At 41.8% G+C, this 25,652-nt stretch overlaps 1 protein-coding gene across 1 annotated transcript; it reads right to left on the bottom strand.

Moving 5' to 3' along the window:
* Positions 1–12,881: 12,881 nt before the first annotated feature.
* LOC118830863 (zinc finger protein 260-like) lies at positions 12,882–24,168 on the bottom strand. The gene is made up of 7 exons (XM_036737907.1): positions 24,083–24,168; positions 22,524–22,619; positions 15,441–16,435; positions 14,658–15,218; positions 14,087–14,237; positions 13,794–13,948; positions 12,882–13,214 (listed from the first exon to the last, which is right to left on the bottom strand). Exons 1-7 carry the CDS (start codon positions 24,114–24,116, stop codon positions 12,882–12,884), a joined length of 2,325 nt encoding a protein of 774 aa, XP_036593802.1. The 5' UTR covers positions 24,117–24,168.
* Between the last annotated feature and the right edge of the window lie 1,484 nt (positions 24,169–25,652).

Here is a 25,652-nt window from a genome sequence, read left to right as displayed (position 1 = left end):
GGGGAAGTCTTCATGTGGCTGGGGTAGACACCCACATAACTCACTGATGGGTTTGAGACCCCTCAGTTTACCTCCACCTGGTTTCTCCCGTCTGCTGAGATGGTTTACAGGGGTGTGGCCAGTGCACTTGCTACAACTTCTTGGAGCCACAGGTGAGTTAGGTGGACCAGGTGGACACCAAAGATGGAAAGCAGCCCTGAAAAGGGCTCAGCAGCCCCCATACAGCACGTACTCCTCTTCCCTGAACAGACCTCACCCCCAATAAGATCGAGTCAGTCTGAACTAATTATCTTTTATTCTTACAGCTCCTAATAAGGCCCAATTTTAAGTCTATTTTGCCTTAACATCTGGTCTCCTTGTAGAAGGTCAAACATCATAGTTACCAGGGGAGAACTCAGTCCAATCCAATCTAGATTTACAGTTACAAACAGTATATAGCATCCCAATTTTCCCAAGGCCTATTTGTGGCCCCCCTCCTCAAAGTATACGGTCCATCATTGACTTAGTCTGCTGCTACACTTTTACCCTGGCAGGCTTTCTGCTCAGATCGAAGAGGGGGTGAGTCTGGGAGGGAGGGAAGAGGCGAGGGGGTGGAGACATTGGAGAGGAGGAGCTCTCAGTGATGGGCATCCTGGTGGGTGGTGTCCCGGGTGGAGTTTGGAGGCAGAGGAGAGGATCCTAGCACTGGAGAAGGAATTCCATGTGATGAGATGGAGGGCAGGGCTGGGGGGGGGGGGTGCGATGGGGTGAGAGGTGGTTGGGGTCTCTGAGTCATAACCCTTGGTGTGAATGGAGGAAAGGACCCAGCTCTCCTAGACCTCAGAGGGCTGGACAGAGTGGTGCTATTCGAATAGGAAAAACCCTCCCAGAGTGGGCTGGACAAAAGCTGGAGGTCTTTGAGCTGAGACTGCTCTGTTTTACCTTCATCTCAAATCTCTCTTTTCTTCCCCTAGATCTGAGATCTCTCTGCCTTCCCTCTGAACCAAGCTCGCTCTGCCTTCCCCTGAGCCGAGATCGCTCTGCCTTCCTTTGGAGCCGAGATAGCTCTGCCTTGTGGACGCCAGCTCTATGCTTAGCGATCCCCTGTAAGTCTGAGCCAGAGCCCCGCCATATTTCCTGGTTCTGCTGGCTGCCCGGGCAATTCGGTCTCCTTCTCCACATCTGACCTCATGGTGAGTGTCCGCCAGGTCTGCCAGGAGCACACCTTCCTCTCTAGCCTGGCTGCCGGATGAGCTCCCTGCCCCTAGATCTTTTCCATTGTGGAAAATATTATACCATGTTATATCATTTCTAATTCTAACCAGACCCAGAGCCTGAATGAATGAGTAACTGGATGAAGATCCAGGACCTGGGCTTCTTTGTTCTCTCTCAAAGTTTGCTCAAGAAATACCCTTAGCTCTGTCAACAAGACATTCTTACCTGTTAGCCATTAAGGACATTACCCTAACCCCAAGAGAGATTACCTTGCTTAATATTCTACAAGTATATACTATGTTATGGAATGTAATGAGACACAGAGACGCTGGGCTGTAGTTTCAACTGACTTTTGTCAACATCCTTTACAACTCTACTCCATTAAGGAAAATCCTCTTCTTGTATCATGGTTAAACATACATGGGAGTCATAAAAATGAGGTAATACAGGCTTGCTAGCTCTGCTAAAATAACGTATATAAGCTTTCTCATTGCTTTTTTCAGACAGCCAGAGCCTAAGCTCTGACTCCTTGTACGTACAAGTAAGCTAGCACCGCTATGCTTTAAGGGAAAATAATAAACAACATGGATTTTTCTATCACCTAGCTCTGTTGTTTCCTTCAACCAAATTTTCAGGTTTAACAGTTACGGTGCCGTGACTTTCGGATGGAAATCATGGAAACAGGACAATGCAGCCCAACCTTGCCAATGCTTTTGGGTGCCATAGGATTAATTTTTCCTGGAATTTTGGCCTTGACAAGGTGGGGGTAAGTTGTCTCTATTCCCAGCTTCCAAAAAGAACTCCCACAAAATTGGTTGAAGTCTGGAAATTCCCTTTAAGCTAGCTCTGGGGGCAGGGATCAAATCTGTGATAAAACGCAGATCTGCGGTCAAATGCACATAGATCCCCTGGAAACACTGATTCATCTAGAAAATTAACTATGGATCAGTCAAAAACTAGAATTAGAAGTCCAACCGTTCCTCCACTCCCTCCCTTCCTTCCCTTGGAGGCTCTGGTCCTGGGGAGAAAAACTGCACTTTGCTTTTTCCCTCCCTTTCTGCCTCCCAGGAAGGCTCTGATCCTGAGGGAGGTAACTCTGTTCTGCTACCGTTGCCTCCTCTCTCTCTTCCCTTCCTGCCCCTTTTCCCCTTCCCTTAACGGCTCTGTTTTTGCCTTCTGCCCTATTCCTGCTTCCTTCCCTTGAAGGCTCTGATTATGGGGAGGATAAATGCATTTTATCCTTACTCCTCGCCTTCCTTTACCTGTCCTAGTCCTTCTCCATCTCCCCTTTCCCCCTTCCTAAGGGATAGGATATGGAGAGTCAGAAAAATCAGGAATGACAAGGCTTCCCCAAAGACCATCGGGGTGCTAATAGCTAACTCATGAAAGCTTCTAATTCTGTGTTGTTTAAACTCTGAGCTCAGTCTGTATTTGTTCTGTATTTGTTTTGTTGATTGTCTGTTAACTGTCTGTGTGAGAGCGTGTGCTGTGAAATGTCTATACCGGGTAAAATCTGAAACGCAGGTAGCCAGAGAATTCTAAGGCTGCAGTTAGGGAAACAGAGACTCTATTTTCTTTTTCAATATCTGGTCTGACCAATTAGACTTGAAGAAAAAAAGAGCTGAAACATTTTAGCATATTCTGGGATTGATTATTCATTAAAAGTTTGGAAATTGATTAGTTGGAATTTTGGGAGAGAACTCCTGAGACTGTAAAGTCCCTCCAGGAGCTCACTCTTGCTGAAACACCCTCCAAATGCTGATCACTTAGGTGAAGTTTACTTGAGTTACAATCATTGAGATCTTTCACCATTGTTGTCTTGTCTCTGACAGAGCCAGAGCTGCAGTAAAAGTTAGAGCAGCTAAAACAAGCTCCTTTCCTCCCAAATCAGATTAGGAGAAGAAAATGCAGGAGAACTGTAGGGAAAACTTAAATCATCCTTCCCCACCTGGCAAAAGGAGGAGAAGGACAGAAATTCACAGACTGACAGTATTCTGACAGTCCTGTGCCCCCTGGATACCTTTGTAGCTCATCCTTTTTGGCAAAGCTTGGAAATGTCACCCAGGTCCTATGCATTCTGCCCACTCTCCCTAGCAGCTGCAAAACCGCTTTAGGCTCAGTAACTTCTGCAGTTGTGGGGGAAGGGTGAGGTAGAAAATCATTGAAATCTTTATGGATTTGGAGTTTCTGCCTCCCAGAATTGTCACCACTGGGATACTAGCTTCTGCTCTAGGTAACTTCCCTAGGTAACTTTACGCTTCTGTGTTCCAATTGCAAAACTGTATTTTAATCTCTGTTTGACCTGTTTACTGATTTGTAAAGGGAAAATAATAATGATGGTTGTTACGGGATCAAAATGATAATGATTGTAAGATGCTTAACATAAAGTCTGGTATATGATAGATACAACATTATTATTATTATCTCTCTCTGATTTAACGTAATTGTTAACTTTTGAAGTGGTTTTTAAATACCAAAAGTAATAAGCTGAATAATTTCTATATGTGGTAACCTGGAAATACAATAGATGTCATCTGAAAATTATTGTTTCTGTATTTCTAAACTTGCATTGTGTTCCCAAAATTCTCTTAGATTGTGAAATTTGAGAAGACCATTGTGTGGTAAGAAATGATATTATAGCAATTTTAATCTGATTTTGATATATGTGAATTGGGTTTTCAAAGGGATGTGATAAAATTTGGAACTGTTATATGTGGTTATAACAAGTAAATAATTAATAATACTGATATTTAACCATGAGAACAGACTGTTCTGTGAGAACAGACTTTCTGTTTTCTATTATGAGAATATATCTGGTGATTAAAAGTTATAGTTTCAAATGATGAGATGAAAGATTCTCTGCGCAAGGAGATTTAGAAATGTGTTCACCTGAATTGATAAAAGGGTTGTTTCAAGTTTTAAAATGCATAATTATGTTTAGGGCACTGTTACATTTCTAAATTGTGTAATTTGACAAACAGATGTATCAGCAATATTGAAAAATGTGGTCATCTTTTACAATGCTAAGAGTATTGGGCCTTAGAAATTAAAATGTTACCACTAGTGATTAAAATAATTCCTCTTATAAGCTGGATGTTGTTAAATTAAGAATTGTAGTTAATTAAGAAATTGAGGTTATTAACTGAAACAAGAACTTTTGAAACCATCTAGTCAGCAATTCTTATCAATCTTGTGTGGTTTTCTGTGTAGAGGAATTCCTATGGGAAAAGTTTTCAAAGTCCTGGTAAACCTTATTATTGTGATAAGGTAAATTTAATTGGGTATGTAATTTATAGAAACTAAGTGTCCTCCCATTATAACACTTTTTGACTAAGGAACTTTGTAATATCTAGGAATTCTGGGCAATATTTGAGAATGAGGACATTTGGCACCAACTTAGTTAATGAATTCCAGTGTTTAAGGGTTAATTTGCTTTAAGGAAAAAGAAGGAGATGTCTATCATTTTAAAACCTTCTAAATAATTGTCTTCAGGAAAGTTTAGCAAGCATGCCTTTTAACATCAGGATAAAAAATTTTAAACTGTTTTTAAGAAAGGGAAATGATTCTAGAAATTCTGTAATAACAAAGAATTGAGTTGTTATAATACCTTGAAAAATATAGGGGTATGATTTTCAAGCCTGTATCATCTAAAGATGTATTTATGTATGTTAATCTGGAGGTTTATGGACTAATTTGTGAATGAATCCAAATGTTTAAAGGTTATTTTGCTTTACGAAGGAAGGGGGAGGGGCAAGAATTACTGGGATTTGAGTTTTTACTGAAAGAAAGAACAGTAGGGGTCAGAAGCCTAAAAAAACCTGGCTTTTTAAAGTCAGCAAAAGTGATGCGTTTTTAGGATAAGATTGGGTTTTGAGGAGGATGTGGGTCTTCAGGATACAGTTCTTATTAGTGAAGCTTGCCTTCTGATGGAAAAGAACCCACCCTCAGGGGGAGATGAGATGGCAGATCTCTCTAATAAGTGTTCCTTTCTTTTAGAATGAGTTATCACGAAAAACAAATTTTTTTTCTTTTTTTTGTGTCTTTGTGTGTTTAAGAAGCTGGAATGGGATTCCAGTATGCACAGTTATGACAATGAAAGTACTAACTTATGAGTTGTTTTGTCTTATGGCTGAAATGAAGGCTGAGTAATGGGTTTGAAAGACTTGGAAAGGTAAATTAAGGTTGAGGGAAAATAGGAAAGGCAGATAAGAAAGTTTAGGGACAAATGGGAGTTAGCTAAGCCTCTCCTGTCCCAAGGGAATACTAGTTTCAAATGGTTTAAGTTAAGTTGAGAGTGTGAGAAAGTATTTTAGAAGACAGAAATTTATGCAGCTTGATTTGATTTGATAATTATTAGCTCAATGAAATTTGGGACAGTCCTATCTGAAGGATATTTATTTGCTATTTAAGATTTTATGGGACTACAATTTAATATTGTTTTAAGCTCTGATTACAGGTATAGGTCACATGAAGCCAGTAGTGGAATGGCAGGCATTACAGACTGAGAATTCTTAAAGGTGGATGTCTATGCCTGGGAAAAAGTCTTGAAGACGACCTTGGGCACAACCTAGGTAGGATCTTCCTGACTCTACTTCCCAATTCTGCTATTTCCTTTCTGAAAAGGAAATCCCCACCTGATTACTCCTAAGCCCTGCTTTTGGCACCTGGTGACTGTAAGATTGGCTATCAGATATGACTCGTGCCTGGAATCAAACAGAGCTAAGGAAGTTCTTTCTTTCTGTTAAGATATATGAAATTGTCCCTCGTTTCTTTCATAGCAAATTTATATTCTCAAGAAGTTTTGTAAGCACAATGCTAAATCTATTAGGTAATAGATGAATATTGGAATATCTCTGAGTTATTATAATAGGATACAGGAATGAATAGCTTACGATTTTAACCTATGTTCATGACCAAATAAAGATCAGAAGGATATAGAGATAACATCCTCCAAAAGGAGGAAATGATTAGACAAAGTAATAAGGCAAAGATGTAATGTGATAAATGTCTAATTAAATAGGATAGCAAATTTTGAGAAAAAGCAATAGGATCAAATTGATTCCTCTAAGAATTATATACAGATGTGTATGACTGGCTCCAAAATTTATCAGTCATGGAAATTCAAGCTAATAAGTGTGTTTTGGTAATAAGATCTTAAATTCAGATTTTTGCACGAGGAAATTGTATAAGGTATTGTTACAAGTGAAATTATATCTCCTTTGTAAAGTATCTGTCTGATGATTTTAAAAGGAAGATGAGTTCAATTTATGGTTGGACCTTTATATTTTAAAGGATTCTTATACCAGGTATGAAATTTAGGTAAGGACAGAAACAGTAGATGATATATGAACTAAAATACTCGGAAGTTTAAAAAAGGAGAACCAAATTTAAGTGATTGTATTATATTAAGTTATATTAAGTAAGTATTATCTGGGAATTTCTAGATCTGAACCAGAGAAGCAGAACTCTCTTTTACTATCTAGGGACCAGATAACTACAATCAGGCATCTGAAAAAAAAATGTGCTGCCTTAAATGGACATTGGAAATATATAACTGGGATTTAAAGCTACTTTGTATAACAATTGTGCAATTAATTGCTGGAATTAAAACAGAAACATTTTTTGGCTTTGTTAAGAATGGTTTGTGGTTTATTTTGTAAATGCCATCAAAGAGACATGACATGACTAAAAATTTATGATGTTACATGTACTGTGTTACTGGGATACAAGGAAGTTTATGATGTTCGACATTGTTAATAATGATTGCATTACTTTGTATGGTTCATGTTTAAGTTTTCTTGGTTATCTAACGTGTTCTGGGAGCTCCTGTCAGATCTGACTACTTCTACAGCTGCCAACTTGTGGATGGACTCCTTGATCCTTCTGTCACATCTGCCCCTGATCCCGAGTGGACATCTGAGCCCATAGGAGACCTTGCCCTCTGGTTTCAAAGAGCCTGAAGGGGACAGCATCGGACACAGGCAACCTTCCCAAGAGCCGGGACCAGAACCTGAACGAAGAACTGCTCTTTCCCTTTCTGAGTCCGTTGCATTCCCAAGACTGTTTACTTGTACCTTTGGTGTCTTTAGCTTATTTTACTTAGGTGTTCCAGTTTCCCCATTATGCTCCCTACTGATCCCCCTTGCAACTTGCTCCCCTGCTTGTTCACAAGTAGTTTACAATTAATGTCCATCTCTGGAGATGTCCAACTACAGAAAGAAAAAAAAAAAACCTGAATCCACCTAGATAAGGATTTTTAGAACTTCACCCCTGAGGAAGATAGAGGTTTTTCCATACCTTAATTGGTCTTCAGGTGAAGCTTTCAGCTTACCTTTGACCAAAAGGAGGAAATGTGGAAAATATTATACTATTTTATATCATTTCTAATTCTCACCCAGACACAGAGCCTGAATTAATGAGTAACTGGATGAAGATCCAGGACCTGGGCTTTTTTGTTCTCTCTAAAAGTTTGTTCAGGCAATACCCTTACCTCTGTCAACAGGGCCAGATCATTAAGGACATTACCCTAACCCCAAGAGAGATTACCTTGCTTAATATTCTACAGGTATATACTATGTTACGGAATGTAATGAGACACAGAGACGCTGGGCTGTAGTTTCAACTGACTTTTGCCAACATCCTTTACAACTCTATTCCATTAAGGAAAATCCTCTTCTTGTATCATGGTTAAACATACATGAGGGTCATAAAAAATGAGGTCATACAGGCTTGCTGGGTCTGCTAAAATAATGTATATAAGTTTTCTCATTGCTTTTTTCAGACAGCCAGAGCCTATGCTCTGACTCCTTGTACGTACAAGTAAGCTAGCTTCGCTATGCTTTAAGGGAAAATAATAAACAACATGGATTTTTCTATCACCTAGCTCTGTTGTTTCCTTCAACCAAATTTTCATGTTTAACACCAGACACCCCCATCACTCCCTAAATTCCTGCCTTACCTTCCCCAGATTTATCACTGGATAACACTTTTCCAGACTTCAGACTTTGCCCCTAGGGTTTCAGCCTTCCTATGAGGCCCCAAGTGTCCTGCCTCACTGTCCCCTAATCTCTAACCTCCTGGTTAAAAATTGCCTTGTTTTGTCTTCAGATCCAGCTCCTTTGGAGATCCCAGAATCCTACCTTTCTACCTGCCTACCCAGGATTGGACACAGTTACCAAAACACTCTCCTGGTCTCCCTTATCTTATCCCAGGGTCCTAGGGGGAGGGGCCAACTCAAGAACCAATTGGCCCTGGTCATTCAGGTGGCGCTTGATGATGTCAAAAACTCTATAAGAGGAGAGAAGACAGCTTGAAGAGCCCTTTTTCTTCTTTCCGTAGGAGCCAGAGATGCCTACAGCTGAAGCTGAAGCAAGAGCTGGCGGTAGCAGAGCTGACCCATGTGTGGACCGAGGAGTGCTGAGCAAGGACTTGAGGCCAGTGGGTAATCTTCTTACCGTAGAGGGGAAGCATGTATATGATTTTGCTTTATACCATCATGCTTCTCTGTGGCCTCCTGGTTACTCTTGTGAGGCGGACTTATTGGGCCTGAAAGCTTTTGATCAAAATATCAAAATGGGGACGCTGGTTCGTGGGTCTGTTACTGTGGAGCTTAAATACATGCTTTAATTCTTCTGCCTGCTACCTAGAGAATTCCTTATATCCTGTGGTTCCGAACCTTTCAGGCATATATATGATTCTCTTTGAAATCATAAATTCTGCCTTCATAATACAGAGGCTCAGTTGCCCCAGAGTAAGCACTGTCCCTCCAACTGGTACTCTGCCCTCCTTGGACTGAGAACCAAGGATGAACAACATATTTTAAGTAATAGTAGCTGCCAGGCAGGGGACCAACTGGCCAGTTCCAGTTGGACAATGCTACTGTTACCTCCCTCCCCCTCCATCTTTCCTTTCCTTTCTCCATCCCTTCTTCTTCTTCCCTTCCCTCTTCTACCTTAACTTCCTTCCTTCCCTTCTTCCTTTGTCCCTCCCTTCCTCCCTTCCTCTGTCACAAGGAGTTATACCATTACATGTGGGAGTTCTGTCCAAAGGAGCATAAATTTTGATCTCTTAAATCTCCAAAGATCTTGAATTTTGGGAACTGGATTTTTTTCTTTCCTTCTAATTTATTCTGTCATTTAAAAAAAACTGGGACAATTAACACTCATCTCACGTAATCTTCATTTATGATTTCTTGAAATATAGCTCTGAAAAAGCAGGCTTTGTTAAAGTCCATTGGGATCCAAATGGAGCTACTTGACTATCCCTTTAAACCCAAATCACTGGCTCTCTGGCTGGCCAATAACAGGTGCCAGCCCAAGCCTCACTTATTCCTTCTTTGGGTTTTGACAGTTCAGAGTGAGTGTAAATAGTGTCAACCTTTTAAAAAGACTTTGTTCTCAGAAGGACAAACCAAAGCAGGCTGCACGTGCACAGTTACTTCTCTCAAAGCTGGTGGATCACGCATATAGAGGTGCACATGGGAGATCATCACAAAAATGAGCCAAAAAAAGGACAGACAGTGGGGACCTGAGGTCTTCAGAACAATTCCCTCTCCTCCCTCACTCCCTCCCTTCCTGGCCCAGGATGGCCGTGTCAGCTAAAATCTCAGTCTTCAGAGGTTTGAACCATAATATGAGGAAGGAATTTCTTGATAGGCTGGATTGTAAATACAATAATTGTCAGAGTGTCAATTGAAATTACAGTTCCAGGATGTCTATGTCTTTTCTCTCATTAACATGACATGATATAACAAACCTGACGTGACATAACTAACATAACATAAATAATACAACATAACACAACACAACATAACATAACATATATGAGGAAAGACAGATGCCCTGACTCAAAACAGTGTCTGCTCCCAGGAGCCTGGTCCTTGGCTGGCCAATCCAGGTTTTAGGCCTTTCTAAGGGGAGGGGGGATTCAAGGTTTGGGAAGTCCCCTGGCTGCTTCACAATACTAATTGTTTCTGTTCTAGTCAGAAGGCCTGAGGGTCTTCCCTTCCAGACTGATTCTTTTGAGAAGTCAAATCTTTAGCCTCATTTCTTACCTGGCCTTTAGTCTCTGAATGGGTATTGCCTCAAACAGACCTCAAGAAACCTTAGCTACAAAGCCCAAGGCCTCCCACTGTCTTCAGGGCCATCGCCAGTGGTCCTGACCTATGTCTTGCCACTGGACTCTGAAAGACTCTGGGAGAGAGGGTGAAGCTGATGACTTTTTACAGTTCTGCCCCACTCAAATCTAATTCACTTACAAATCAAGACATCAGCTACCTCATGTTACTAGCCCTTTTAGAGGAAGAAGAATGAACAATGGAGACCCAAGAGGCAGAAGGGGTTTGGGATCCCAGGTGGGGTGAGACCAGTCATAGCCTCAATGACCCGAGAGTCAGAGCTCTCCCTCCAAATGGTCTTTTACCTGCCTTGAATTCCTTTTCCTTAAGTCACACATACATTATCTAGACAACAGATTGACTTCTTGATCTAGGAGGCAAGCTAGGGTATTTTGAGGAGGAGGAGGGCTCTTGAATGGAGCCACCAGGGCATAATCAGGGGAAGCCTGAGAATGAGAGACAAAATTCAGACTTGGGTTCAGCCCCCTGGCGTGGGACCTGAGGCAGGGGAGCAGGAAGCCTGGGGAAGGGGAGCAGGGGTGGGGTCTGGAAGGCAAGACAATCTAACATAGCTCATGGGGGGGAGGTCAGAGACAATGACAGAAGGGCTCCAGGGGGACTCTGAGCCTGGGGAAGCAGGATGACTGTGTCCTGAGGTCTAACTAGGGCCTGGGGAGGACTGTTGGGATCCTCTGGTAGAGCTTAGGCTTGGAATCCCTAAAGGGAAAGTAGAGACAGGGAGCCACAGGCCTGGGATTGACAGGAAACCAGCCCCAGAGCCATGGGTGCAGATAAGGGGGACCAGGAGAGAGCTTTGGTAACTGTGTCCAAGGTGGAGTCATCAGGGCAGGCAGAACTGGGGGATCCTTACAGGGGCCATCTGAAGGCAGGAGCTGGAGACAGGACATGTGGGTCCTAATGGGAAGGCTGAAAATAAGAGTTTTGGGTCCCTGTAGGCAAGACTAAAGTTGGAGAAAATGTGACCCAATAGTCCATCTGGGGAGGGTGACTCAGACATTTGTAAATGATCTGGAGTCTGGAGAAGAGTTAGGGGGAGGGAGTTCCAACAGAAAGTCAGGCCAGGAGACAGGCATGGACCTGGTGGAGCTGGAGGACACTTACCACAAGGTCAGATGAAGAGGATGAGACCCAGTGGCAAAGGCAGCCAGCAGAGGCCAAGACCTTGTAGGACCCTGGCTGGGACCTGTACCCACAGAGCTGGCTTCTGGAAGGCTGAGAGATCCCAGGTCTAGGGAAGAAAGCAGAAGGATCTGATCTCCAGGGAAGGCAGAGTGACCTCTGCTCCTGCTTCCAGCCAGCACACTTAGGGAGGCTTCTCCTAGTCCCAAGAGGCCCCCCAGTGACCAGCCTCAGAGGCCCCCAGGAAGTGAGCCCTTTCCTCCAATCTCATCCAAGGACTCGGAGCTTGTTGTTCAGTAGCTTTGGCCTTCTCCGGTCCTTCCTGATTCCATTTGGGATTTTCTTGGCAAGGACACTGGAATGATTTGCATTTCCTTCTCCCACTCATTTTATAAATAAGAAAGCTGAGGCAAACAAGGTTGGGTGACTTGGCCAGGGTCACACAGCTAGGAAGTACCTGAGGTCCCATCTGAACTCTGCAAGAGTTTTAGGCCCAGGACTCTCTCCACTAGGCCACCCAGCTGCCCACTAGGAGCTTAACAGGCCAATTAAATAACGAACTCAAAAAGAAGACATTGTTTTCTTGGATTTATTGCAAACACTAAAGGCCATTCATCACATTAATACTTTAACTCTTTTTTCAAAAATTCACCTCTCTCTACCTTTTTCTACTTAAGGGACTTTCTCACACCCCAGTCTCTGGGCCAGTCCCAGACCTCAAGAGGGGAAAATCTACATCTCAATCTATATTTGCATATACACATGTGTTTAGGTGTGTGCATTTGTGAGTGTGTGTGCATGTGTGTTTGTTTCTGTGTACATGTGTGTTTCCACGTGCCTTATTCAGAATGCCACTAACAAGGACCCTGAGAATTCTGGCAGCAGAATCAAATGAGCTAAAATGGACAAGGTGCCTGGCCCATAGCAGGTACATATAACCAGCTCCAACCCCTTTCCAGTCTTCTTACACTTCACTCCTTTCTTCCTCCTCCTCCTGCTCTCTGACCCAGGGTCACTGTCCTCCTAGCTCATGTTTGACCAAGACTTTATCTCCTGACTTTGCCTTTCTAATGACTGTCCCCCATGCTGGGAACATTCTCTCCCTCTTCCTAGGGTGTCTTTAGTCCCACCCCTCTTGCTTATATTCAGACACAAAATTTCATCTTCACCTGTGACCTCCATGTTCTAGAGTAAGGCACATTCCACTAAGCACATTCATGAGGTTTCTTTTCATTATAAGTCCTCTGATGAGAGGACAAGAGATGATCTCTGGTTGCAAGCCTTCCCATAGGGAGTTCATAGATGACTTGTACCCCGAGTGAATTTTCTGCTATGAATCTATGCACTCCATTTTCATGCCTTTCCTCATTCAGGTCAGTTAGAAGAGTCCTACAACTCACATGAATTCTCTGAACGTACACAAGGATTGAATTTAGCCTGAAGTTCTACCACAATGATCACATTCATAAGGTTTCTCTCCAGTGTGAATGCTCTGATGCCAGTTGAGATGGTTCCTCTGTTTAAAAGCCTTTCTGCACTGGGTACATTCATAAGGTTTCTCTTCATTGTAGACTCTTTTATGTCTAGTGAGAGAGGACTTTTGTGTAAAAGCTTTTCCATATTGGGTATATTTATAAGGTTTCTCTCCAGTGAGGATTCTTGGATGCAAAATAAGAGAGACCTTCCGAGTAAAAGTCTTTCCACACTGAGTACATTCAAAAGGTTTCTCTCTAGTGTGGATCCTCCCATGATTCACAAGGCAATTCTTAAATGCAAAAGGGTTTCCACATTGATTACATGTATAAGGCTTCTATCCAGTGTGAATTGCTCTATGTTTAACAAGACAGCGCTTACATGTAAAAGTCTTTCTACATTGACTACATTCTTATGGTTTCTCTCTAGCGTGAATTCTTTCATGTGTAACAATATCACATTTCCATGTAAAACTCTTTCCTCATGGATTACATTCATAAGGTTTCTCTCCAGTGTGGATTCTCTGATGTGTAATAAGACCATCCCTGCATTGAAAAGCTTTTCTGCATTGCTTACAATTATAAGGTTTCTCTCCAGTGTGGATTCTTTCATGTATAACAAGACCATATTTGCATATAAAAGTCTTTCCACATTGCTTACATTCATAAGGTTTCTCTCCAGTGTGGATTCTTCGATGTTTAACAAGACTTCGCTTAACAGTAAAAGTCTTTCCACATTGATTACATTCATAAGGTTTCTCTCCAGTGTGGATTCTTTCATGTATAACAAGACCATATTTGTATATAAAAGCCTTTCCACATTGCTTACATTCATAAGGTTTCTCTCCAGTGTGGATTTTTCTATGTTTAACAAGATTCCGCTTATCAGTAAAAATCTTTCCACATTGATTACATTCATAAGGTTTCTCTCCAGTGTGCATCTTCTGATGTTCACCAACAGACTTCCTATATCTGAAAGTCTTTCCACATTGATTACATTCATAAGGGTTCCCTCCAGTGTGAATTGCTCTATGTTTAACAAGACAGCGCTTACATGTAAAAGTCTTTCTACATTGACTACATTCTTATGGTTTCTCTCTAGCGTGAATTCTTTCATGTGTAACAATATCACATTTCCATGTAAAACTCTTTCCTCATGGATTACTTTCATAAGGTTTCTCTCCAGTGTGGATTCTCTGATGTGTAATAAGACTCTCCCTGCATTTAAAAGCTTTACCGCATTGATTACATTCATAAGGTTTCTCTCCAGTGTGGATTCTTCTATGTTTAACAAGACTAAATTGCCATGTGAAAGTCTTTCCACATTGATTGCATTCATGAGGTTTCTCTCCACTGTGGATTCTTTCATGGCTAACAAGACTGACTTTCTGTGCAAAACACTTTCCACATTGCATACATTCATAAGGTTTCTCTCCGGTGTGGATTCTTTCATGTTTAACAAGACCAGATTTCCATGTAAAAGTCTTTCCACATTGCTTACAATTATAAGGTTTCTCTCCAGTGTGGATTCTTTCATGTATAACAAGACCATATTTGCATATAAAAGTCTTTCCACATTGCTTACATTCACAAGGTTTCTCTCCAGTGTGGATTCTTCGATGTTTAACAAGACTTCGCTTAACAGTAAAAGTCTTTCCACATTGATTACATTCATAAGGTTTCTCTCCAGTGTGGATTCTTTCATGTATAACAAGACCATATTTGTATATAAAAGCCTTTCCACATTGCTTACATTCATAAGGTTTCTCTCCAGTGTGGATTTTTCTATGTTTAACAAGATTCCGCTTATCAGTAAAAATCTTTCCACATTGATTACATTCATAAAGTTTCTCTCCAGTGTGCATCTTCTGATGTCCAACAACAGACTTCCTATATCTGAAAGTCTTTCCACATTGATTACATTCATAAGTGTTCTCTCCAGTGTGGATTCTTCTATGTTTAACAAGACTAATTTTCCATGTAAAAGTCTTTCCACAGTGATTACATTCATAAGGTTTCTCTCCACTATGTATTCTCTGATGTGTAATAAGACTCTCCCTGCATTTAAAAGCTTTTCCACATTGATTACATTCATAAGGTTTCTCTCCAGTGTGGATTCTTCTATGTTTAACAAGACTCCGCTTATCAGTTAAAGTCTTTCCACATTGACTACATTCATAAGGTTTTTCTCCAGTGTGTGTTCTCTGATGTTTAATAAGATAAGCCTTCACTCTAAAAGTCTTTCCACATTGATTACATTCATAAGGTTTCTCTCCAGTGTGGATTCTTTCATGGTTAACAAGACTCCACTTATCAGTAAAAGTCTTTCCACATTGATTACATTCATATGGTTTCTCTCCAGTGTGCATCTTCTGATGTTCAACAACAGACTTCCTATATCTGAAAGTCTTTCCACATTGATTACATTCATAAGGTTTCTCTCTAGTGTGCATCTTCTGATGTTCAACAACAGACTTCCTGTATCTGAAAGTCTTTCCACATTGATTACATTCATAAGGTTTCTCTCCAGTGTGGATTCTGCTATGCATAACAAGATTAATTTTCCATGTAAAAGTCTTTCCACATTGATTACATTCATAAGGTTTCTCTCCAGTGTGTGTTCTCTGATGTTTACCAAGAGACTTCCTATCTCTGAAAGTCTTTCCACATTCATTACATTCATAAGGTTTCTCTCCAGTGTGGATTCTCTGATGTGTAATAAGACTTTCCCTGCTTTGAAAAGATTTTCCACATTCATTACACTGATAAGGGTTCTCTCCAGTGTGTGATCTCTGATGTTTAACAAGAGACTTCCTACCTCTGAAAGCCTTTCCACATTGATTACATTCATAAGGTTTCTCTCCAGTGTGGATTCTCTGATGTGTAATAAGACTTTCCCTGCATTGAAGAGTTTTTCCACATTGATTACATTCATAGGGTTTCTCTCCAGTGTGGATTCTTCTATGTTTAACAAGACTAATTTTCCATGTAAAAGTCTTTCCACATTGACTACATTCATAAGGTTTCTCTCCATTGTGGATTCTCTGATGTGTAATAAGACTCTCCCTGCATTTAAAAGCTTTTCCACATTGATTACATTCATAGGGTTTCTCTCCAGTGTGGATTCTTCTATGTTTAACAAGACTAATTTTCCATGTAAAAGTCTTTCCACATCGATTACATTCATAAGGTTTCTCTCCAGTGTGTGTTCTCTGATGTTTAATAAGATAAGCCTTCACTCTAAAAGTCTTTCCACACTGATTACATTCATAAGGTTTCTCTACAATGTGTGTTCTCTGAGGTGCAATAAGACATCCCTTCTCTCTAAAAGCCTTCTCACATTGATTACAGTCATATGGTTTCTCTCCAGTTTGGATACTCTCAGGCGTTTTGCAGACTTCTCTCCAATTGAAGGCAGAGGGACCATCACTCATGAATCTTTGCTTGGGAGTTTCTGCCACAGAAAGGCTTAGCTCTGTAGCAGCTTCCTTCATTTCCACGCTCATCTCTCCGTCTTAAAAAAAAAAACCAACACTAAAACAGACACTATACTTACAAACATACATATTTCTATCCCCTTTGGTCCATAGGCAGAACAAAATCTCAGTTACTCTCTATTTCCCAGGTTAAGACAAACATTTCAAAAGGGAAGAAACGGTCATTTTAAAATGCCCTTAGCTCACATCCCAAAGATGACTGATTTTCCAAAGAGCTTCATGCATGAACTGACAGTGGATCTCACAAAAACTTTGTCACGCAGGCAGGGCCATCATTCTCATCACATTCACAACTCAGACCCACACCATTAGCTCAGAACAGCTGAGTGATTTGACACAAATCCCAGCAGTTAGGACTAGAATCCAAACCCTGAGATTGGTCTGCTCTGTCCACAGTACTTGACAAATTATCTCCGCTTTCAATCTTTCTCTTACTCTTTCACCGTCAGCGATTTCAATCCTTTCTTCATAGATGCGATGCCATTTGGAGCACATGTAGTAAATATTCAAATTATTTCTTCATCTATTCTACCAGTCATCATAACCTAAGTTACCTGGGCATCACTTTGAATCTTATTTTTTCTGATAGATTATCTCAGTTCACATACAGAATACCAACTCTTTTCTGTATTTAGCTGAGGCATGAGAAGTTTTGTTCTGACTCATCAATTTCTTGAGATAGATATTACTTATTTCTTTTTAAAGATTATCTTTAAATGGCTCTGCTCACTAAAAGAAACTTAAAGGCCTTCCGTAAAACACAATTTTGAAAAAAATGCATGGCATTGCCCATGTCTGAAATATGTGTCTGATACAGGAATTGGAGTGTATCAACCTACGGTACAGAATTGGATGGCATGTTTCACTACTGGTCTTCTTGCACCCCTTCCCCTTTAAATGTTCACAAACCCCTTGAAAGATGGAGGCGATTGTCCAAGGGTTTTGAGATAAAAATTTGTCAGTGGCACCTTAAGTGGTAAATAAATGTCCAATTTGGTTACAAAGACATTTATCTACTTGGACAAGAAGTATGTGCATGTTTCCACCTTAACAGGTGTAGTTCTGCAGTGATCCCAAACTATCATGATCAGGAATACATGGCTTTTGGGGATCATGCAGTGAGTACCTCAAACTCTGACTACTTCTTGACAAGTACAAAATATACTTTAAGTTTCTCAACTTGACATCAAATTGTTTCCAAATTTCTAGGAAGGTTACACATTCATGTGTCAATGGTCACTGGCATGCAAAGACCCTCAGTGGCTGTATATCACTGCACTGGAGGAGTTCTCTCCTTCTTGTTCTACCTTGTAACCACATCTCATCAAACCTGAAATCATCAGATCAAGATCCCACTTGGGTTTGTATTCTTGCAGCAGTGAGAGCAGGCTATTGGAAAACCATCATCACCAGGCATGCACAGTAGAGTCCACCACGAAACCATCACGGACCACCACAAAAGTGCTACAAAAACAGACCTTAAAATGCCACTAAGCCAAAGGTTATTTTCTAATTTGAACTTCTGCTCTATTCATGTCACTCTTCTTCTATCTGGCAGCTTCTCAATGGACTTGGTTAGCAACATAGGTCATTCATTTCAGTGAATGTGTAGCCACTTTACCAGTGGTAGAAATAACAGAGTCATGTCTGAGGAAATCCTATCCTTCCAAAGTTTGTTTTGTATATAAACACTAATTTACTAAGCAATACTTGCAACTGACCTTCGACCATATTTGTCATTTAATGCAGTACTTGCCAAGAGCCCATAGGGAAACAAAATTTTAACATACTAATTAGCAATTCCTTGTGAGTGGTGAGAGTTAAAAAAATGAATTTCCAAGGCCTTGGAGGGAGCTTGTCAAAGTCACCTTCCATTTCGCATCTCATCCATGAGTGAGCATTTTCAGCATATAATGTTTAAAAAATGAAAATATAAATGGTAGTACAGTAGACAGAATGCTGGGCCTTGAATCAGGAAGACCTGAGTTCCAATGCCACCTCAGAAACTCGCCAGTTGGGTGACCCTAGGGAAGTCAGAAGACCTCTGTCTGCATCAGATTTTTTCTCGGCCAAATGGGCATAATTATAGCATCTATTCCCACGACTCTTATAAGCACAAAAAGAGACAAGATTTATACAGTGCAGGACACATAGTAGCTGCTGTATAAATGCTAGCTAACACTTTCATTTGATTTTGACTGTTTCCTCCCCAATTCTGCTCTTTCCTTTTTCTTTTTCTTTTTTTTTGAAGGGGCAAAGGCAGGGCAATTGGGGTTAAGTGACTTGCTAAGGTCTCCCAGCTAGTAAATGTGTCAAGTGTCTGAGGCTGGATTTGAACTCAGGTCCTCCTGACTCCAGGGCTGGTGCTCTACTCACTATGCCACCTAGCTGCCCCTCTGCCCTCCTTCTTAAACCTGTATTCTTGTCACTGGCTTTACTCTCCTATGTCCTTGGGGAACTAAATGTATTTCCATTCCAAAACACTCACTTTCCCTTGTATCAGCATTAGTTTGTAAACTAGATTCTGAGCTCTGTGACAACAGACACTGCCTTTTGCCTTCCTTTGTAACCTCATGGTTTAGCATAGTGCCTAAAAGAGAAAGCATTTAATCTGTGTTCATTGATTGTCTGCCTGGGGCCAGGGCTAATAACAGTCCCAGCCTCTACTTTTACTCCCTGCACTCTGTTCTCTCCCCTAGTTGCTGAATGCATATTCAGGCCTCAGCCCAGTTTCTGTCCCTTTCTTGTACTCCATCACCTCCAAGTAGTTCCCTTAGTCAGGTTATAACCCTGCCTAATCAGACCGGAGCCAATATTGAAAATTACAGAGTCTTCTTTCTAGGCTGCTGAAGGGTCTCCTGCTATAGGACGCCTCTCGGTCTCTAACGCCCAGCTCCCTCAACTGATGTGGTGCTCACCTACATGAACCTGGTCAATGATTCTCCAAGAATGGGGACAGAGATTAGTCATAGAGATTAGGAAAGGGATTTGGCATGATGATTTATGCAAAGTTTAGCCTTGGAAGACTCCTGAATAAGGGAGCAGTCATCTCTCCTCCTCAGGTGCTGCTAATGTACAGAGAGAAAATCATGAAACCAGGCTGCAGATTCACCACCAATTTAGGCTATGTAACCTCAGCTGCGCCCTCACTGGGGAAGGGCCATCCTTTGCCATCTCCCTGACTGACTCCCTGTGCCACTCACCACAGCAGCTTTTCCATGTCTCTTCGTTCATCCCCAACCCTCCATCATGGCTTGCTACCACTCCGCACCCCCCCAACCACTCAAAAAAACTAGTCATTTATCAAGGACTTTCTTATCCTCCTCATCTCACATTAATCAGATGTTTTCTTCTCCTTTTTGACTCCCCATATCACATGGAAAGATTATTCTTCTGCTTGCTAAAGAAAATCCCCTTCCGTGTGCCAATGATCCTACTCTGCCCCCTCATCTCCCTCCATATATTCCTCCTCTAAGATCTCCTTTTTTGTCACCAATTTTCACTCTCTCCCACACTGATGACTCTTTCCGTAAAACCACAAATAAAATCATTTCTCTCTAATCCTTAAAACTCTCTTATGTGACCCATGTACCCCCATGAGATGGTGTCCAATATCTTTTGTCCATTTTATGGCTAAGCAGTTAGTGACCTCCATTTCCATTCTGTGTCTCCAACTCCTTTCCCTGGCTTTCTTTGGAACTCTCTTTTCTTTTTTTATACCTTGGACACCACCCAAGATATGGTCACTTTTAGACACAAATATGTATATCTGTGTAAAATTACTCTAGACATATTTCTATCTATCAGTTCTTTCTCTGTCTATGTGTACCGTCTTTCTTCATTTGTCCTTTATACCTAATTTGGGTATTTATAATAGCAAAAAAGAGAGAAAGAAATGCAACTTTCTGGAAGCTACCTACCTCTGAAATGTATTGTTCAATTGAAACACATCTCCCAAAGTTACCAATAATCTAAAATTGCTAAAATCCAGTCGCCATTTCTTAATCCTAATCCTTCTTGATTTCTCTGCAGGCTTCCACACTCTCAGTCTCTCCGTTCTTTCTGATCTTCCCCTCCCTAGACTTTAGCAACATTACTCTCACTGGTTCTCGTTCTACCGTATCCAAAAGGAAACTCAGTCATTTTCCTCCAACCCTCCCATCTTCTTCCATTCCTAATGCTATCCAAGGCATCCTCCCAACGGACCAGGCTCAGAAATAGAATGTCATGTCCTCCACATCAACTCCCACATACTGTGTTGCTAAACAAAATGGGCGCCTTAGCCCTTAGTACCCTTGAAGAGTTTGGCTTTTGATTCCTTTGAGTAATTCAGGGTATTTCATTAGCCTTACTAGTGGTTAAGCCCCAGGCCCAAACCCCAATTAGGTGTGGAACCTATGTAGGTGTGCATTGGTGACTGGGGTGGGGCCCAAGGTAGGGCTGGCTAAGGGGAGGTGCTAACTCCAGAGCCATGCCCTATTAGGTGTTAATCTAATCTATATGGATGTGAACCTCCCAGGGTCTTAAGGGGAGGGGCTTATTCAAGAACCAATCACCAGAGCCTAAGCTCTGGTCATTCACATGATGTTTGATGACTTCTGAGGCCCTATAAGAAGAGAAGACAGAGCCATTTGTGCAGGGCTCCTGAGATGGTGTTGATGAGGAGACTCTGGGAAGCTATAGCTAAAGAGCCCACCAGGTTGTAAACCTTGATGCTGAGACTTTGTTGGACTCTGGTAAGGATGTATTGGGATTTGAATCAGACAAGGTCTGTCTGTTGATGTTTGTAATTTGTTTGTATTTTGTTCTGCAGTTAAGGGTGCTGGATTTTTCCTCTGAACTAAGTGAATGATATTTGTATACTGAATTAAAGTAAGCTTGTCAACCCTTTCACCTTGCTTTCCTTAGTTAAGCAGATCAAAAGAACCTGTGCTGTTGGCAGCTTTCTGGGTGCTGCCTGTGGGTGGATCTTACACCCCCACAGAAGCTGCTAGCCAGATTGTTGGAACACACACTCACACTCCTGACACCCATGTTCAATCCCTTGTAGAGTCCTCTTGATTCCACCTTTGTGACATCATTCCATAGACCCCTTTGTATCTCCATATTGTCATGACCTTGGTTCAGACCCCTGTCACCCCATCCCTCACAGTGTGTCACAGCCTGCTGGTTGGTCCAGCTGCCTCAATTCTCCCCTCAGTCCAGTCTAATCCTCCATCCAGTTATCAAGTTGATCTTCCTTCAGCCCTCACCTGACCACGTCATGATGTATTCAACAGCCTCCAGTGGCTCTGCAGCAAAATATGACATATAAAACCCTGTCTAGGGCTATGAAACACTTCATTTCCTATTCCTCACTTGCATTTCCAGTCTTCTTTCTCCCACCCTGCCTTCCTCCATATATGTTATAACCCATTTGTTTGGGCCTCCTTCCTGTTCTGGGAACATGTGATTCCCCCCTCGGACATTGTGGGGTTTTCTTGCCATCCCTGTTGCTTAGAATGTTCTTGCTGGCTTCCCTGACCCCAGCTAGAGCCCAACTCCCCCATAAGCCTTTCCCTTAAATTCAGGGTCCTCCCTCTCTTGACTAGCTCCCATTTCTCCTGTCTATAGTGGGTTTCTACACAGTTGTTGGCAGGCTCTCTGCCGCACCAGACTGTAAGCTCCATGGGAGAAGGGGACATTTCTTGCATTGATTTATGTACTCAGTCCTTTGTAGAGGGTCTGGAACAGAGCAGGCACTTAAGAAGTTGGTTGACATAAAAAAGGTCTAGGAAAGAGCTCATAGAAGAAAACCTAATCCCCTTTACTACTCTCAGGAGAATTCCATGCCCCCAAATTCCAAACAATGACTTTTTTTGGATCATATATTTATCCCTGGAAGGAAGGTGAAAGGTCATGGAGTCCAAACCCCTCTTATTATTGTTGGAGAAACTGAGACTCAGTGGTCCAGTAACTGACCCATGAAGCTGCTGCTGAGAAATATCTGAAAAAGGAATTCCAAGTCAGGCCTCACTCCCCCAGATCTACCACTTGCTTCACCACGAGAACTAAGAGCAGCCTCTTGTAATCCCACCTCTCATATATCTGCCTTCACTCACTCACCTGGACAGCAGCTCCTCAGGCTTTCTTGCTCCAGCATCCATGGGCCTTCCCTTTGCTCAAAGGAAGAGATCATGTCTTCTCTGGGAACTGGCAGCCCTGGGCATGGGGAGTCAGATAGAGATGAGCACGGAGACAAACTTGGCCTTTAGTTCTCTTTAGGGAAAGGTGTTCAGACCCAGAGCTGCTCCACTGTGAGATTTACACACACGAGCCTGTTCTCACCCATTAGTGATTACAATGCAGGTAACCCAAAGCAGGGTGTGCCCCATTATCCTTTTGTACAACCTGCTGTGAGAAAGAGCCAAACCTCTGCCCCCATCCTGTCGAGTCCCATTCTCATAGAAACTCCTAAATCCAACGCAGGCTACAAAGGCTTATTATGCAAGACCAGCCTCAAGCGCCAGAAGGAGGATCCTTGACCACCCACCTTCTGCACTGTACCCCTCCCCTGTTCCTCACTCCCTGAAACCTGTAGAAGCCTTGTGTACTGCTCATTTGGGGCATCTTTGCCTCTTCAGGTGAGAGTCTCCTGTTGGCACACTCAAGAAACCCTAGTCGGTCCAAATTCTATTTCTAGGCCAGTCTCTTATTCCTGGCAATGCCAGGGTCATGTAAACAAGGACCCCAGGGTGGTTCCCAGGCCTCCTGGAGGGTAGTCTGATACCATTTCTGTTGTGAGCTTTGGGGAGAAGATCAGGGAACCAGGATGGGGTCAGAAAATCTGGTCTTGGTGCACCTTCTTCATAGAAGGATGGACTCATTGCACACTTTCCATTCTCTAGAAATTAGAGGCAGCTGATGGTGCTGTGGAGACAGCCCTAGGGCCTAGAGTGAGGCATGCCAGGGTCTGAATATAGCCTCAGACAGTTACTTAGCTGTGTGCCACAGGACAAGTCACATAAACTCCATGTGCCTCAGTTTCCACAACTGTCAAATGGGGAGAATAGTATCACCCAATTGTGAGGATAAAGTGACATAATATTGTAAAGAAAGCCCCAGGCCCAGCACCTGGCAAATACTAAGTGAGGATAAATGCTTCTTCCCTTCCTTTCCTTTCCTACCATCTGTGCTGGAATTTCAGGGCAATGGGAAGGAAGATTAAAGACGAACTCACTATACGACGGGATGAGTAGAAATTGGGAGCTACAAAACGCCGCTGTTAAAAAGAAGAATATTCCAGATCCCAGACCCATCCCAGAGAGGACAGGCTTGTAAGGAAAAGCCTCCTGAGCAGCTTTCAGAGCCTTGGCAGACAGATTTCATGGCCAGGTAGGGGTTAGGCCAAATGATCCCCTGACATTAGTTCTAGGTCTGAGATTCTTCCACACTAATTTGAAGCTGCCTAGAAGAGGTGAGAGACAGCTTCAGGAGCAACAAGGAAACCCTCAGCTTCCTGTCACACAATGCACAGACTTTCTATAGGAAACTCCAGGCAGCAGGACAGGAGACCAATGCTTTTCTCTCTCTAATAACTGATCAGTACTCCAAACCCTGCACACCAGGGGATGAAGATATTCCTTTGAGTGCAGACTCAGCATTACTAGAGGAAGTGTCCTTACCTAGGGAGAGCAGGTTCTGGGCATTCTCCAGCATGACCCCCTTGTACAACTCCTTCTGAGGATGGTCCAAGAGGCCCCACTCCTCCTGGGTGAAGTCCACAGCCACATCCTTGAATGTCACCAATCCCTAAATCATTAAATGTCATGGAATGTAGAGCTGAAGGAAACTTCACATTTAAATAATCCAACCCTCATTAAATTTACAGAACAAAACTGAAGCCCAGAGAAGGAATTTGCTGAAAAGTCAGACCCTTTATGAGAATCAGAGTCAACTTCTAAAACCACAGTCATTAAGAGCCCAACTGAGTTTTGAGAAAAGCATTTTCCATGATCAGTTAGAATAAAACTGAGGAATATTTTCTTCTGAAATGCATCTTCCTGTGGAATCAGGGAGAGAGTTTGTGTTTGATCAGTGAAGAAGGTGGATGTGTGGGGGAACATGAGAGGGGTGATGGGTAATATCTTCCTCATCAGAACTGACATGTGATTTATTATTTTTTTAAAACACTATTTTTTTTCATCTCTTATATGGATATCCATGGTAAGCTGTAGAATTTATTTCATTTCATGTTGAATGGAGATGTAGGAAGATTCACTTAAATCCAAAGGACACAGAGACCAAAGCAGAGAACTTGTGGATGAGAGGAAAGAAAACCGCAGACCAAATTAATATATTATATGTATATACATATGACTATCAACACACATGCACATGAATGTATGACAACATTTTATATAACAAATAAACCTTATATGAACAAAATAATTTCCATTTTATCTCTTCCACAAGAATGTGAGCTCCTTAGCATGAGGAACACAATTTTCCCCTTTTTTAAAAATTTATTTAAAATTCAGGGAACAGAAGAAGCATTTCTGTAAGAGTACAATAAAAAAGATGATTGCTCACAAAACTGCAAATCTCCCATGTATGACTTGGTATTCCTTGAAATGTACAAAAATTATCGTGGAAAATTCTTTTCTTTCTCTCTGCCCTTACCCCAACCCTAGAGATGGTACAATGTGTATGCACACACACACACATATATACATGGAACATTATTCCATACATACCACCGTTTGTCAGTTCTTTCTCTGGATACAGATAGCAAAACTCTTTACACGCCTTTTATTTTTCATTTGTGTTCTTAGAATAGTCAAAACGACTCGTGCTCAAACTCTTCTGAACACAATATTGCTGTCACTGTATACAATGTTCTCTTGGTTCTGCTCACTTTGCTCGTAGACACTTTGTGCAAGTCTTTCCAGGCCATTCTAAGACCACTGAGCTCATCCTTTCTTACAGCACAGTAGCATTCCATCACAACCACACACCACAACCCATTCAGCCTTTCCAGTAATGATGGGGATCCCTGCACTTTCCAGGTCTTTGTCACCACAAAGCAAGTTGCTGTCAACATCTCAATCACATTCAAAGTCACAATTGCTGTCTGAGAATTTCTTTCCATCTCATTTTTACTCATGATTTTCTTTTCTGCCCTCTCTTTTTACCCTATTGCTTTACTTTATCTTCTCCCCCCACTTTCCTACCCCCCAATTCCCCCAAACCTCC

Source organism: Trichosurus vulpecula, chromosome 1 (genome assembly GCF_011100635.1).
Source record: "Trichosurus vulpecula isolate mTriVul1 chromosome 1, mTriVul1.pri, whole genome shotgun sequence".
NCBI lineage: Eukaryota > Metazoa > Chordata > Mammalia > Diprotodontia > Phalangeridae > Trichosurus > Trichosurus vulpecula.
Note: the sequence above shows the minus strand (reverse complement) of the source record. Positions and strands in the feature narration are given on the sequence as shown.